This window comes from Notechis scutatus, chromosome 1 (assembly GCF_049901735.1).
Source record: "Notechis scutatus isolate UNSWTSFEM ecotype Mainland chromosome 1, rNotScu1.2, whole genome shotgun sequence".
Classification (NCBI taxonomy): Eukaryota; Metazoa; Chordata; class Lepidosauria; order Squamata; family Elapidae; genus Notechis; species Notechis scutatus.
The window spans coordinates 309,282,602-309,300,316 of record NC_142009.1 but is presented as its reverse complement, the minus strand read 5'-3'; the positions used below and the strand labels follow the sequence as shown (position 1 = coordinate 309,300,316).

General features: G+C 38.4%; 1 protein-coding gene across 1 annotated transcript in view; it reads right to left on the bottom strand.

The window, feature by feature from the left end:
• Positions 1-7,938: 7,938 nt before the first annotated feature.
• The window catches only part of ASPG (asparaginase), an 85,818-nt gene continuing 76,041 nt past the window's right edge, over positions 7,939-17,715 (bottom strand). Inside the window, exons 14-16 of the mRNA XM_026670056.2 lie at positions 14,133-14,232; positions 12,701-12,762; positions 7,939-9,692 (exon numbers count right to left, since the gene is read on the bottom strand). Coding sequence (XP_026525841.1) covers positions 12,706-12,762; positions 14,133-14,232 — 157 coding nt within the window. The 3' untranslated portion in view covers positions 7,939-9,692; positions 12,701-12,705. The remainder of the gene's footprint in view (positions 9,693-12,700; positions 12,763-14,132; positions 14,233-17,715) is intronic.

The window sequence follows — 17,715 nt, the reverse complement described above, 5'->3', positions numbered from 1 at the left end:
AGGACCGGCCAAGTCAGTGGCGGCGGCGGGAGGTGGGAGAATGCCGGGTGCGAGGCCGGAGGAGCTTCTTTTAAATTATCCTGCCGGAGCGTCGAAAGTCGAAGCTGGGCTGCCCTGTCAGGCAGGGAGAGGTGGGCTCGAGCCCAGCCGGCTCCTCTCGTTCTCTCCTCGCCGTCCCGAGCTGAGCTCGAGGTGCCTCGACCTGCTCCTCCTCTTATATACCCGCCCGACTCCTTCGCCGTCGCCTGCAGGGGCAAGCAAGAATGCGGCCCGCGCCCCTGCCGCGACCAGTTTTTCCAGGCGGCCTTTGCAACGACAGCAAGCGGGGTGGGGGTGGCGGGGAGGTGTGGAAGGGTGCTGACGGTGTGTGTGTGTGTGTATGTGTATGTGCGCGCGCGTGTGGTTTCTTTTCTTTCTTTCTTTTTTTTTTCCTTTTCTCCACAGCGCTCATCTGGGTCGGTGTAAACGTTAAGCAGGGAGCGGGCCGGAGGCAAACCTGTTCTGTGGCGCGTTTGGGCGCCTCCTGCTCTCACCCAGGTGCGCTCCGAACAGTCTCGTCATTGGGAAAGGAGCAACAGCGACAAGAACAAACAAACACAAAACCGCTCAACAGGTTGGGCCGAGACCGCCTTAAATCATAGGGGGAAGCAGGGAAAGGCGGGCGGGTGGCGAGTTTCTCAGGAAAAGCCAGGCTCCCTCCGCCTTGGCTGTCTCGCACGCGCCTGTGAGTCCTTTGCCGGCATGCCGGAGAGTGAGAAGCCTTTTTCCAAGTCCGCGGAGGAGCGCTGGGCTGAGGTGACAACGCGGTAACCATGACGCTCAAACCAGCGCGGGGAAGGGGGCAAGGGGCTTAGAGCAAGCCTCTATTTGGGCGGTGGGCGGTGGGGAGAGAGCTTAACGAGAAAGGCAAAACAATTCCATGAGGACTGGCCAGTTGATTAAACGCTGCAGTTTGCTGGCATGAGGTGGTGTGACCTGGGAAAGGGCCTGCCTGCCTCAGTCCAAGTCCCACCGGTAAGTAGAAAAGTCACCGTTCGAGAATCACTTATGAACGTGGCTTGCACAGTTTTTCCAGCAGCTGCGTCTCCACCCTAATATGAGAAAATCTTCACCCCCCACCACCTTGCCTCCACTAGTGCGCAATGATATACACAGAATGGAGCCTTCTTCATAGGTCCACTGTTCAGTTTTCTTCACAAATGAGCAATTGACGTGGATAATAAAACCGAGACCTTTTGGAAATGAGTTAGTTAATCAACCCAAAGTTAGCCACCTTTCTGGATCCTTTCTTCTATTGTCAATATGGTGGAAAGGTGAAATTTGTGGCATGTAGCCGATTGTGAACCTTGTATGCCTGCATCCTCTTTTCTGCCTTTACATGGCTACAAAAGGACAGGTGGCAGCCCTCAAGATTTTGGAAGCAAAATTACCAGAGTTCTGTAGCATACAAAAAAATTCATATCTCACCCCCTTGAATCTATATATGTATATAAAAGCCAGCATGATATTCAGGTAGTTAAAATAGAGAGAAACCAGAATAAATCTGCACTTGACCATGGAAATTACTACGTAAGTTCAGGCAAGTCACTGTCTTTTGAAAAATGATGGCAAGTGCATTCACATGAACACAGAGTGATGACATGGGCTAGGTTTTCATAACATACAAGGTTAAAGGTGTTGATTGGTTTGTAGTTCAGTACGATACAGCTAGCATGAGCCACTCAAGCAGTCTATTAGTTTCACTGGGCCACAGAAGGTTGAGAGCATTTCAAGTCATGCAGGCATTTCAACTCTTCTGGAAGTGACTCAGTGGGTGGAACCAGCATTAAGAGTCATTCAGCCCTTCCTCGGTTCAAAATGTGGCTGGTGTAAAAAAAGAAAAAAGAAAAAAAAACCAAGTTGTCAAGCAGGGTCATCCATCCTATAAGCATTAACCTCCCGCTCAGCCTACACTCACATAATAACATGCTTTTGCAGAAAATAATACATTCAGCAGCTGAACATGAATTGCCTTCAACATGAACCAAAATTCTAAGGCAAAGTCCCATTCTATTAGGAGCACAAAGACTTTCTCACATGGACAATTGTACTGAATGCAGGAAAAGCAAGCTGACATAACCTAAATGTAATCAGTAGAGGGCTGATTAGCACACTGGATTTGAGAATGTTCCAATATGGTAAATGAAACTTCTCTCAATTTCCACATCTTTCTTAGTTCATCCTACATCCAAACTTTATAAAACATGCATGCATTTTAAGCAGTTAACATGCATTTTTAAGCATTTCATGGTTCCTCTTCTTGACACTGAAACTGTTTTGGAGTAAGATGTAATGATCCAACACATAGCGTGACAATGGAGACATCTCTTTAGGAAATCCCTTCTAGGACAACAGGATCAGGCTATGAGTAATGGTTTTTGCCAAAGCTTTTGGTAATCCCATAGGCATGTCTTGTATAATTGACCTGTTTCCTGAACACAGAGACTACCTTGATTTGTTTTTGTGTTCACTTCTGTTAGCTTTGCACTTGCCTGAAACTGGCACTATCCAGAGAGCTTAAAATCAAAGAAAGGCAGAAGATGTGGATTGCTATGAAAAGACCAAAAAAAAATCAAGTACATATTGTAATCTATTACTATCATAGAAAAGGGCCTTTAAGGAGATTTTTTTGGACTCAGCCACCAAACCAATTTAACTACCCTTGATTATAATGCCCCTTGAAGTTAGAATGAGGATGGAGAATCGTGTGGTGTTTTACCTTAGGCAGAAAAATTGGCATTTACACGAACCACAAAATTGTAAGTAAACAATTGAGGGAAGGAGGTAGTTGTGTTATGTAGCACTGCCTGTTTTGCAGATGAAAGTTTGTTCCTGGTACCTCTAAAAAGCACAGCTAGGGAAGATGCATAGATAGATTGGGTAAAAGTAAATAAAGTGGAGGTGGCAGAGAGCTTCTAACCAGGCTAGAAGAGTTAATATGGCTGTGTTCCAAATTGGGCAAAGTCTGAATCCAGGACAGGGAGCAAACAGATTTCATTCACCTGAGACAGGATGGAATGGTGTTTACCCACCTTATCTCTGTTCAAAACTTTCTATGAGTTTCTGGCCTGGGTTTTCCATTCTGCTGAAGTTTTGATACGGCTGGCACATTTAAAATGGGAAGTGTAAAACAAGAATTTTTTTTTTAAAAAAAGAATGTTACGTGCATAAAATGTCTTGGTGGAGAAGTGAGGGGAACGATGGAAGGAGAACATTCAATTTAGGGAGAATATTAAATTTAGCAATCAATTCATCTGTCCTGGACTCAAAATGATTCTTGCAATCTGACCATTGTGAGCACATACCAAGAAAGCCCTGTGGATGAGTGGGGATATTACTGGGTCAGTGGTACTCAAGCACTATAGGGCAGTCAAGGAAAATTTTTGAGATAGGAAGAATGGTGGCAAGTTTCAATCAAATGCAAGCACATAATACTACATGGAGTTTTGTGAAGTCCAACAAAGCCTGAGCAGATGGTTGCTAAGATAGGACGGGACAGGACAGGGCAGGGAACAACAGGACAGGACAGGACAGGACAGGATAGGATAGGTGCTTATAAGATGTTATGCCAGGCTCAGATTAACTATTCTGACTTAATTTAGAGGACAAGGAGTCACTGTGCCTTAAAAGGATAAACAGGAAAGTATTAAGATGTGTATTTCATAATAGACTTGTCATTCCATTCTCATTTGATAAGTCAGTGGGTCAGCCTGTTTCCCCCCCCCCCCTTTTTTTACACATGGTTTAAAGAAGTCCAGCACAATCATATATTAAAGGTAGCTTATGTCATTTTAGGATGAGTCTCTCTGCAGAGAGTATTTTCTAGAAAAATTGTGCATAGTTCTTCCTATTTAGACTAGAGACTTCATTAAATGAACCGCAGTGGCATTGATAGAAGTGCTGTTACAATGAAAAGGACACAATGAAAAGGACAAGAACATTATCTGTGTTTTGATTGCAAAATGACCTTAGAACACCAGGCATTACAGTCGTAGAGTTTGGTTGTTACAGTGTATGTTGGATTTTTTTAAAATACAATTTTATCTGCAAATGTGCACAGGATTGGATGGACTTCCCTTCTATATGGCATACCTGATCCAGATTTAAAACATGAAATTGATAATTTCCCTATTACCAGTTTCTGGAAAGCAAAGATCAGCCTTTTCGTCCTCTTTTGTTAATTCCATTCTAGCTGAGCTCTCTAGTTAATTTGACAGTCCCAAAACATCAGTGAACTCAATCTGAAATCTTGTCCAGTTCCTTTCCCTCCATTCCATTTAGTTGTATAGAGGACTGAGCTTGAATGTCCCTATTTATGTAAGCAGCAGCATATTTCTAATGCTTTGGTGCACAAATGAAACTGACAGTTTTTCAGATTGGAAGTACCTTATTCTCAGTAATACATGAAAGCATTGTAAGTATATGCAGAGAAAAGATATGTTTCTAAGGGGAAAGAGGTTCAGGAGGACCAGTTAGAGCATGTACTGTGAATCCCAAGAGTGTGGTAATTCATACTGTGATAAGATATTTTCATTCAGAGAATAACCAACTCTTGCTTTTAATTATATACCAGCATCATGGTAGATGTAGAAGAGGCTGTTGCCCTGTCTCTTTAAGGTCTGCCATGAAGGCATTATAGTGGGAAGAGTCTGATATATCAAAGATACCATTGGAGTTCCAATAGATCCTATAAAGGTGATAATTCAGGCCTGGATAATCTTAATCTTATTACTTTGCCTGCCCTAGTCTGAGAATACTTCTTCATTCAGGGCACCCTCTACCAATAAAACCATAGATGGTAATGAAATTTACTAGTTCTGGATTTTCTGTAGCCTATTACCATTTTTAAAAATTCCCTCATGTCCAATTCTCAGAGATTGCCTGGACAAGTCCATATTACCTGTACTTTTAATCAACCAATGTACAAAGTTGCTTTTGACAATATATTATTGTGGCTGGCCATTGGTGCTGCCAGCAACTATTTTGTGATCATAAATCCCTACTGGCTCCAACATTAACCTTGAAATGGATTGGCAATAGAACATAAAATAAATCCTTTGTAAAGTAGTGTAAAACTACTTTTAGTTTCCCATCTACTCAGACCAGATGGGAAAGAGTAGGTTTAAATTAAAGAAAGTATGTTTTGGTCATAGATCAGGAAAAATATCTGTCTTGGATTTATAGCTTTGGACAGTATATATAGTCTCTCTCTCCCCTTTTCCCTTTTCAAATTATTTACAGACATTACTTTGCCATACAGAATTCATTGTGTCTAGTGTCGTAAGTTTTACATATATCAAAAGAAAAAACAAAAATACTGTCTGGGGATCTTCTAGTCTGCAAATTTTAACTTAATCCAGAGGTGTGTGTGTGTGTGTGTGTGTGTGTGTAGGATGGACAGTATGTTTGCAAGAGGAGTTGTGCAGAATTACCACTCCAGGGCCTTTGGTTTTGCCTATGGTCTACAGCAGCTTCCTCTTCATAATGTAAACTGGATGCTAACCATCCCCAATCCAATGGCTAAGTAACCATTCATCATAGCCAATAGTCCCTTGACCTCCTACGACTCATCCTTAAAATTTTACTATAGCTCTTTGAACTGATCTTTCTTTTAAAAGAATTACCTCAATATTTAGTCTTCAGCTTAGAAAGATGTGTTGATGGAATGTCTGATATGCCCCAAGAAAATGTGGTAGTGATAGCATTACTTACTGGTAATTCTTTCAGCCAAATCTGGATTGTGGAAACATGTGGAGGATATTCCACCAAAGGGCAACTTATCCAATTATAAAATGCCAGGATCTCTGTTCCAGTCACAAAACACCCTTTTCCCAAAAGACAAGCAAGCAAGGTTACAGCCCAATCCATTCTATTTCCCTTGGGATGTTTTCTTTTCTGTCCTACTGTATATTTGGCTGTTTTCTGAGGTGGGCAGATTTCCTTTTAAAACACTAGACTGTAGCCATCCAAGTTTTATTATTATTATTTTCTAAAAATGCATAAGAGACCTAGAGGCATATTGTACTTGTAAATAAAGTTCATGCTAGAAGTTGGCACTTTCTTTGCAGCATGGCCAGATTCCACCTAATTTTATTTTTTAATTAAAATAATCTATTTAAAAAGTCAGATGGGGATGGCAGAGGATTTGTTGGTGAGGCATTGACTGTCGTGGGCATCAGGTATCCTATCTCTGAATTAGGAAATACTCAGATCTCTTCTTGATCTCCAAGGTCCTTTTTGATCCTGTGAGTTTATGATTCTATCAAGGCAGGGTTTTTTTTCCAGTTTAGCAAAAAGATTCTACATCAGGTGCTACTATTACAGCAGCCAAATATAGTGTCTGAGTAAGGGAAATAATGGATTTGACTAAGATTCTGCATGCTAGAATCCCAGTCTGCCTTTCTCACTTGTTAGCCTTTGATATGTTAATAACCCCATGTTAGCTGAGAAAACATCTGTCAAGTAAACAAAAGTGGAATAATAGTTCATGAAACATATATTAAGAAGAGAAATACAGGTGAGGTACTATCTTATGCAAGCAAAATTATGCACACATGTACAATAATTGAGACTGCACCCATATATTGTTTACTTTGCGATTTTCAATTATAAATTGTCACTGTCCTGGACAGTTTAAATTGTGTCTTCAAAGTCACCCTCTTGTTTGGCTTTCTTTTGAAATTATCTTAAGATTTTATTTGTATACTTTGCTACGTAGAGTATATACACACACACAAATAAATCAAAGCAACAAGCATATCCAACACGTCTTCCTCTTCTCTTCATAATAACAAACCTGTGAGGAGGGGGTTGGGCTGAAAGTGAGTTGCCCAAGATCAGCCAATTGGCTTTCATGGCAAAGACAGACTTTGAATTTATGGTCTCCTGCTTTCTAGCCTGGTGCCTTAACCACTAGACTAGCCCAAACTGGCCTTTACTTATTTGCTGGAATAAGACTAGTCAATTAATGGATGTTGAAAATATCAGGCTTTTTTGGGGGGAGGGGGGGATTTGGTAGTAAAGTTATCAACGACTTGATATCAAAGCTGAATTTGGTTTGTATGGTTTGGAGCTTAAACTATAAATTATAATGTGTGTTCAATAGAAGAGAATATACAGTATGTAGTTCAGGCTTGCACAGGTTTGAATAGGCTGTTTGGAGCAAACCCTATACTAACTAGCACTGATCATATTACCTGATCAGAGAATGAAATGTCTGCAAGCAAATAGCCAAACACAAAGACCAAGGAGGACTCTAATGTATGTTCAAACAAAAACATGGGAAAAGCCAAGCCTTATTCAGGATAAAACAAGTCTGTGAAATAAAATTCAGGATTATCAAGTCTGAGATTCTTGCATATGAGCAAATTTCTCTGTGAAACCGTGTAATCAATCCAGATTACAGCAAGGCTTTAGTTACTGTTTTTTGTTATCACAATTGTTGCAGCATCATTTTACTATTTAGATGAGGGGCAGGGAGGTCAATTCTAAAGAAAAGTTCAAAACCTGCCTTTGTTGATAAGTCACAAGGGAAAAAAAACATGTCTGAGTGTATCCTCTTTGTTGAAAGTATGCAGAAAATTATTGTTAGTGTTATTTTTAGTTATGCACCATTAGCATCCTCCTCAACTGTCTACATGTCCCAATCTTCAAATGCCCAGTAAAAAAGTTTATTTGTTGATACCTTTAATTTGCATTGAGTGATCTTGTGAGAAGCCACCAAAATTGCAAAGCATTCAACAGATTATTATTCAGTGGAAAACAAGAGATTCAGATGAGCATGTTGCATGAAATCAACAGTATGAAAAGCCACTGCTCCGGGCAGCTTTGGTTGCTTGTGAGTAAAATGGCATATTGTCTCAGACAACACACACACAAAATCACTTCATGCTGAACAAATAATTTCCAAAATATTTTATTGAAAACCATAGCAGCACGTCATTACATTTTAAAGGTTATAAAGCACATAGTATTTGGCATGTAAGTAATTTAACAGAGGCATTAGAAATAAGAACTCACAATGCCTACTTGAGAAACATGAGAAATATTATCAAAATTTTATTAAGTTGTTTTCAAATTCATATAGTTATACCCCATATCAGATTCTCTAGAAGGCTGATTAATTTTCATTTCACTACCTATAGAAACTTGCAATTTATTCATCTGCTTTAACATACTGATATTCTTTGATTTCTGAAATTATCTAGGTTTCCCCTCACCTCCTACAGTAGGAATCTCTAAATTCATGCTAAGATTTGCTTTACATGTATCAAACTGAACATGCCACAAAACACCACAGAATCTCCTCACCATACAGTATTCCAGACAGACAGATCTTTTTTCAAGATAGGCCATTTCATTGCCAACCAGTTATTCCATTTTTTTTTCAATGTTTCAGGGGTATGAAAGAATGTATGAAGCATCATTCAGTGAGGATGTTCTCAGTTCTCACTCACCTGGAATCTGCGTGAAGTTAAGATTCCCCTTTTTCCCATCCCCACCTCCATTTTTTTCTCTTTATTAAAACTTCTGAGTTTTTTCAAGATTTGCTTACATCTTTCCCCATTATTTCTCAGTGATCTTCACAAAGGTTCCAGTCCTCTTGGCAGTCCATCTTCAGTTCACATATCAAAAAAAAAATTATTTGTTGGGAAATCTACTATTCAGTTTCTAACACAATGGCCAATACCTGATCACGTTGTTTCTTAGAATGCTAAAAGTGGAGTTATGCACTTTAATTCTAAATTTTATTAAGAAGTGTTGATTCACACTATCTACCACTGAATTACAGCAAATAGCTCGAGAGATCTCAGTTGCAGAGATAATTGCTTTGAGTACAAAATAGCCCTTCTGAATCTGGAGTCCTATCATTCCCAGCCTAGTATCGCCCATGGTGACTAGGGATTATGGGAATAATAGTCCTGTATATTGAGATAATCAAAATTAAAGAGCAGCAGCAGGAGGAGCAAAGGTTTCAACTCCTATGGATTACAGATTAACAGAGTTGGAAGGGACCTTGTAGGTCATCTACTCCAACCCCCTGCCCAAGCAGGACACCCTACACCATTTCTGACAAATGGCAGTCCAATCTTGAAAGTCTGACGTGATGAAGCTCCCACAACTTCCGAGGGCAATCTGTTCCATTGGTTGATTGTTTCACTGTCAGAAAATTTCTCCTTATTTCCAGGTTGAATCTCTCCTTGTTCAGTTTCCATCCATTATTCCTTGTCTGGCTTTCAGGTGCTTTGGAAAATAGCTTGACCCCTTCCTCTCTGGGGCAGCCCCTCAAATATTCGAACACTGATATCATGTCTCCCCTGGTCCTTCTCTTCACTAGACTAGATTAGACATAAAGTCCTAGTTTTACCAATGAATACTACAGTGTGATTTAGTATCATGTATTACTTCCTGAAAACAAAATACAATCTGACAGGCTACTATGGGAATACAGTTTGGATCTATGATACCCTTATAAGCAGACTATTTTTTTTTTATTAAGGATTTGGTTTTTTTTAAAAGACAGATATAAAAAGAAATCTCCATACTAAGTTAATTCTAAACATCATAAGCATTCAATTGCTTTTTCCAGTAGGTTGTAGAGTTTGCACAAACAGTGCCTTTCTTCCTCACAGTCACTAAGGAACATCATGTATCTAAAGTTTTTTTTTAAATGACAGAGAAGGAGAGAAAGAGAGGTGGTTAGCTGTCTGAGTATTACTATAAAACAATACCTCCCTAGTCTTAATATCTGCCTTAAAAGGTAGGCTTTGACTTACACCCATACATTTAATGACAATTCAAAGTTACAATGGCACTGAAAAAAGTGATGCATGACCATTTCCCATACTTACAACCGCAGCACCATGGTCATGTGATCAAAATTCAGGTGCCTGGCAACTAGCGTGTATTTTTAATAGTTCCATAGTCCCAGGCTCAAGTGATCACCATTTGCAACCTTCCCAGTTGGCTTCTGACAAATAGTGTCAATAGGGGAAGCCAGATTCACTTAATGAGCACATGATTCATTTAATAATTGCAGCAATTCACTTAACAACTGTGACAAGAAAGGCCGTAAAATGGGGTGCACCTCAATGGACAACTGCCTTGCTTAGCAACGGAAATTTTGGTCTATGGTTGTATTTGAAGGACTATCTAAATTGCAATGTGGATCCTGACTCTATCGGGATCTTCTGAAATACCACATTTTGTCGTCTTCTGCATTTTTTGTTGTTTTGTTTTTATCTGTGAGTCTGCTTTCTCTCCCAAGTCATTCCAGAAAAAATATTTCCTTCTCAAGCTGAGAACACAAAACACCCTCAAAATTAATTTTCTCTCTGCAACATAATTCCAGTGCAAAAATGTTGCTGACAATTTGGTTGCTGGAATAGACAACTATTAAAATGCTGATATCTATGTATATCTCAACATAATATACAAACATATATGCTAGAAACTTTGCCTATGAGGGCTTTAAGACCATTTCATATCCAGAGAAAACTAGAAACCATTTCATCATGCCTCTGAAGCAATGTGAAACTTCTCCCACATTATGGAAGGAGCCATTTTTCTAATAACCTGAAACCCCAATGGGGATTTTGCAGACTTTGTTAAATGGCTATAAAGAAAAAGAGAGCTGTCAGCAACTGTGCCCTGAAGAGGGAGTTTCAGCTAACCACAGATCCACAGCATGAGTACCAACACAATACACTTTTTAAAATCCCTCTTCATTTCATTTCATTCAGAATTTAAATCTGTCTGGGTACGTTACCAGAAAGTTTTAAGTAGCTAGGAAAACAAACGTGTGCCCACTGTTTGCTTCTAAAAAGCTGATGAGTATAGCTGATTTGATTCTAGGGACCTCCTGTCTGAATGTCATCTCTGAAATCGGTGGTTTCAAAACTGAACACCTTGAGGATCTGGGACAATACATACCAGGATTCCGAGTTTCAAGTGGAAAGAAACTACTTTTATAATTTTGTACAGATTAGAAAAAAGAAGTATCCCAAAGTCTGTTTCAAGAAGTAGACTAATCTTGCTGAATCTTGTTTTTTAAAAAAAACCTTGGAGAGACACCATCCTTGATCTAAGAAAGCAAACTAGATTATTCCAAAATGGTTTAAACCTTTGCCTTACCCCCAAATTGTCTGTTTCTGGGTAAAATATAATTGTGTGAGGATTGCAATACACAGAATTCCCACCAGAGGTGGTATTCAGCAGGTTCAGACCAGTTCTAGATAACTGGTAGCGGAAATTTTGAGTAGTTCGGAGAACCGGCTCATACCATCTCTGACTGGAGATTTTACAGTATCCTTCCCCTGCCATGCCCACCAAGCCATGCCACAGAACCGGTAGTAAAAAAAGTTGAATCCCACCACTGATTCCCACCCAACTCAGCCAATTCCAATAGCTCTAGTGCCAGAAAATCTGGAGCATATAAATTTGAGCAAAGTTGATTTGGAAACCGGATGGATGGATGGATCGAGGGAGGGGGGGAGAGTCTTGTGATCTTCAGTTGGGAAAAAAGTTTAAAAATAGCAATTTTACATGGGATTTGGGAGATGAAGGGTAAAAAAAAGTGTGTGCTTGTATAAAAGAAACTTTGCAATTATGTGGTGCATCTATGTAGTTAAATCCTGGATGCTTAATTTAGGGATCTGTTTTCACTCAAAGTTTATTCTGAATATAAATTGACCACAAATACCAATGTTTTCTGAGCTCTTTATTAATACATAGAAATAAAACCTGGAATGTGGTTAACTTTGAAAATCCTACTGCTTAAATAAGAGAATCAACTGTTCTTATAAATACTTTCTCTGCTTTTTTCAGTCCTTTAATGTGTGAAGATATAAAGGATAATAACTCAGAGAAATAAGACTGGTCTGAAAACATCCTCATGGAATTCAGTGCAAACATAAATGTCCTTTCTAGAGGTAGACTATGAAACCACATGAAAAAGTAAAGTAGCGTAAGTTGAAGTAAAAAAAAAAAGCCTGCATTATACAGATTAGTTATTCTCGCACAAAAAACATTTCCCCTAATTTACAGAGCAACTTAAAAATCATTTCATTTTATTTATTTTTCAAACTGAAATAAGCTCACAAGAATGGCTGTTATAATTTGTTGTAGGAAAACAAAATCAAAATCTTTGGGCACCCTAAAGACTAATATAAATTTCAATCTATTTTTGCATGGACCAAAGCTTATAAGGTACTTGAGGACAAGGAAACACATAAAAGTAGAAAGTTATATGAAACTTTTGGAAGTAATAAAGCAAAGCCTGAAGATTTGAGAAAGGGCAAGACTGAGAAATATATTAGTTGCTATTAATTCATTCATGTACTTGTCTGTAATTGAAACTACAAAACCCTTGCAGGTTAGCCAAATAATATACTATGAGTAGTATTTACATTACATTTGTCTTTACTGAAACTGAAAAATGCCTAAAAACATTTTGCTGGTTCAAGTATCTTAACTCTCAGCTAGTTCTACACTCAAATCACTCTTCAAGCAGAGAAACAAGCACATCTGCTATAAAAGTCAGTGGCAAAATGACAAACTTGAACCAGAGGACCATGACCTCACCCATCGCATTTTCAATATTGTGCTGCATGACCAACTGATGTACAACAATGAATGCTAGTTTTTTTTTAAAAAAACTTACCAAGTTCAGGATGCCAATTTATTGAAAAACTCAATGACTTTTGCATGTCCTGCAGCCTTGGCCTATAAAAAAAAAAGATTGCAATGCCAGTAAGCACCATCACATTTACATATACTAAGGAACACGGTGGCTCAAATGATTGGAACATTGGGCGGGACCTTAGCAAGCCTGGGTTTGAGAGCTGAGAGCTGCCATGGGGCAGTGTTGAGCTCTCATCCTTTACTCCAGCTGTTGGGGACATGAAAGGAACCCCCAAGTGGGTGTGCCCAGGGCAATGGTGGTGTCACCATTCAACCCCAGAAGCACATTTGGTACCTTGATGCTTCTGACTTGAGTGCAAAATTTACATATACTGTATATCTTCCATAAACATAGCAATAGCAATGGCAGTAACATTTAGATTCTCTGGGTGGTTTACAATGTCAGCATATTGCCCCCAACAATCTGGATCCTCATTTTATCAACCTGGGAAAGATGGAAAGCTAAGTCAATCTTGAGCCCCGTCATGATCAAACTTCAGGTTGTGGGCAGAGTTTACATGCTATATTGCAGTCTAACTACTGCACAACCAGGGCTCCTCAATATGTTTGTGATATATATTGCGCATATGTGCTTATATGTGCCTATAAGCATCATCCTGTTTTATGGTTCAGTCAAGGCTCTGCTTCAAAATTCTCCAATACTTAATACCTTCCCAGGAATGATTTGACATTCTTTGAAACTTTATTAAAATGTGATCAATGTTTTTATTTCATAAAGTTTAAAATTATACTATCTATACCCCATCCAAGAGTCAAGGAATGCTTGAAAGACACCCATTGTTTGAAAGAAAAAAACTGAGTTGTTTTATTTTTCTTGATCTTCTGATTTTCTATTCACTTTTATGGCTGTTTATTCCTTCTGAGACTTTATTACATATTTTGCTACTTTTAAATCATGGGCTAGAAACCTCTTTCAGCTGCACTAGCAGGAGACACATGCAAAATAGATAAATAATCTATATATACTACACATGCATAATTAGAAGGGTTAATTCCATGAATTGTATTAATGCCATGGCTAGACAGCAGTTATTTTCCTCCATACATATGCACACCTATAGAGACATACACTGCAATTGTATAGGTATTTGCATAAAATACATGGCAATTACCCATTTGAGCAATGTAATTCTTACTTGCTGGCCCAGCTACTTCTCTTTATTTGGAGGCAGCACTATCAAACTGAATTTGCCCCAGTCAGCCATGAGAGTTAATTATGCAGAACTGATGTGATACATGTACAGTTGGTCTTGCAAAATCTCCCTCAATGGGTTTCCCATTAAAATGTCTGAAAAAACCTCTTACAAAGCTTTGAGCATGACCTAGCAATATTCCCTGCATCTAGAACTGAAATCGGAATATAACGTATAGTCATCCACATTCATTCTTACCACGTTAGCTGGAGTGTTTCCATCATAACCAGTTTGATTCAGATCTACCCCAGCTAAATGCCATGCCAGCAGACCATCAAGATCTCCGTGAAAAGCAAGACTGCAAGAAAAAATATATTATTATTCTAAATATTCTGAGTTCAGAAAAATACAGCTTATTTTACAAATATACAGAAAACCAAGCTTTTACAAAATGATAATTAACCATGTTTCATTTCTACCATATATTTGTTTTCTGTAATTCTAATTGAAATATTTTTTAATTTATTTATTACAAATGTTTTTATGCTAATTCATTTTTATGTCAGTCTCTAATCAACTTATGACTATAAAATTCAATACACCAATCAATAAACATATTAATTTATCAAAAATAAAAGGTACAATCAGTGGTTATATTATAAGCATCAATCAAGCAGATTCATCCCAAATTCAAGTACTTCTAGACATTCTTGCCTTAGTCTCCAAATCTACACTGAAAAATCTATATTATTAAAATATCTCTATCATCTATCTATCTATTTATCCATCCATCCATCCATCCATCCATCCATCCATCCATCCATCTATCTATCTTCAAGAGCTAAAAACTGAGTTCCATGAAGAAAGATTGGCAGAACTGGGAATGCTTAATCTTTAGAAGAAAAAAATGGAAATTTTCTTTCCTTTTTGTTTCTTTTTTGTTCTTCCATTTAATCATGTCTGAATCTCAGAGACTGTTTGGTCAATTCCCTGCCTGGCAAGGTTTTTCAGAAATGGTTTGCCATTGCTTCCTTCCTAGGACTGAGAAAAAGTGGCTGGTCACCCAGTTGTTTTCATGTCTTCATGGTGGGGCTAAAAACCACAGTTTCCCAGTTTCTAGCTTGATGCTTTAACCATTACACAAATCTGGTGTAGCCTTATTGTAATACTCTCCACATATCTGAAAAGATGACACATAGATGAAAGCCCTGTCTTCTATCATTCCAGAGTATAGAACATAGAATAATTACTCAACAATCGATTAGCTCATCTTCGCTGGATGTATTCAAATAACATATTTCAGGGATGCCTGCACTGAGTAGTAATTGGATTCCATGGCATAAATAACTCCTGACAATTCTATGATGCAGTATGATTCTTGTGCGTAATTTTTACTTAAGATGTTTCAAATAAAATGGTCCCCATTTAAAGAATAATACTTACAGTTCAGCAACAGCAGAGATTATAATTAATTTAAAACATTAAAACAGAGTCTTATATTAGTATGTTAATTACATCTATTTTAAGTTTTAAAACGTAATTTTACTAAAATCTATTTCTGAGAAACTATGCTTAGATTCAAAGCACTAATGTGAAATACTTTAGTGTCAGGTTTGAAAAGTTTAGTGAAACATAATAAGCGCATCCTCTATCCTCCAATTCTTATAACATGCACCTGGTAGCAATTCAAGAAGACTGGACTGGAAAAAAACTGGCCTTCACTTTCTCTATGCAGACTGAAACATTTGAAATCATAGTCCCAACAAGATGGTTTATTCACAGAAGCTACATAGAGTTTTTTTGGGGGGGGGTTTTTTTTGTTTGTTTTTTGTGGGGGGGGTTGGTGTGGGGGGGGGGGGGGAGGACTGAAGGAATCCGGGAAGCTCCTTCGGATTCACTTATTGGGTTTGCCTTCTTCAGCACCCACCTTTACTCAAAATCTCGTTCATCTTGTGGAGTCCTTGGTGCTCTCTGAGCTGGGTTCTTTTCTTGAAGACATTTCATTACTCAACTTGAAAGGTCTGCAAGAAAGCCACCAAGGACTCCACTGTTTAATCCTGAACTACAAATATTCTCTTCTATTTGTATTTCCTTCATCTTTTCCAACCAATATAATCAAATGGTACTGTTCTGTTGACACATACTGTTTCAAACTGCAGAGGGAGGAGTGGATTGCTTTTCCAACATTCCATTATTAGAGAAAAACCAAAACTCTTAGCAGGTAAATGAGGCAAGCTTATTTTTATTCTTCACATGATCTAACCAACAAAAAAAGCAATCTATGTACCTGTGAGTAGACATGGTGGAAGCAGGGATGCTTTACGAGGATAGAAAGGAATGGAAAGGGCTAGTGAATGAGGTTACTATAAAATATCTTTACCTAAATGTCCTTTTCCTTTGTGTATGTGATTTTAATTTCTTTGGCTTACTATTTCTTACTCCTTTTCTGTGGTGATGATGTTATTCATTTAATCAAGTCCAATTCTCGGTGATTCTATGGGCCAGGTCTCTCCACACGTTCCAATCTTGAACCATTTCTTTGATTTTTTCTATGCTCTGGCTGGTGTCAGCTTTGACAATGCCCAGCCATCGTGTTCTTTGACAGTCTGGTTTCCTTTTACCAATAATTCTTTCAAACATGTTTCCAGTAAAACCCTTTTCTGTACTTTGCATAATATTGCTAATAAATATTAAGTCCTAATAAAGTCCTAATAAAGAATAGGGTGATGGATATGAATATATTTATATATGACATGGCAATTTTTTTTTTCTGAGGAGGAACATTATGTCAAGGAAGCATAAACCTAAAATGGTTTACTCCTGGGTAGATTTTAGCAATAGTTTCTTGTGATTGCATCAATTGGGCCCTTCACTCACATATTTTTCTATTTATGCTTATCTATCTTGTGCAATATAGTAACAGGGCCAAGATATCCTTGTTCTCTGCACTCTCTACTAAGGCTATAATATCTGAGCTTCAAAAAATCTGAACAATCACTAGATGGCAGCAAAGAGTTATTTCCATAGAGCTACCCCCTTGGCAGCCATCTAATGACCATCCAGATATGTCCAAATATTGAACCCTATCTTTCAGACTATTAAAATTGGTACCTACATTTTTTTTTTTGAGAACAGGTTTTTTTAAAGGGTGAGAAACAAAAGGCTTGGAAAAGATGCCAGAAAAAGAAAGACAAGATTACAAAAGCCCAAATAGCTGAACAAGCAATACTGCTTGATGAATCAGCTGTATAAATTAACAAGGGCGTTTGGGAAGAAGTTTTCGACAGGCTGGTTTCACCCAGAAGGTGTGCCCATGACCAAAGGGAAAGAGGCAGAGGCAGTTTCATATTTCACAACATCACAGCTATCCCATAAAATGCAGTTTAAAGGGGATGTCCTGCACTGATGTTGCTTCATATTTCATGTTTTTGCTTCAAAATTCAATACTCAAATACAATATGGGAACAAAGCAGTCTCATAAGCATGTTATTATTTAATATTAAACATGATCATATAATCTCTAGCCTCCTGAAAGATACTTGCCTCCTCAAGGTTCCAAACTAGAAGCTAAGGAGGCGTTGCAAAAGAGCAAGTAGGCAGGATATATAAGGTGCCTCACTTAAGGGCTGCTCCTATTATTAGGCAAAGTGAAGCAGCCACCTATGGCAAAAGATGCTGGAGGACAGGAGAAACAGTCCCCTAGCCAATTCAGCTAAATCCTTGGATGGAGCTCCACATACCACATATCTATTCTGGGTCAAATAAAGTAAGAATTTATAGTGATTACCCATAACTAGAAAAATACCATTTCCTTTTGCTTTAAACCAGGGGTGTCAAACTC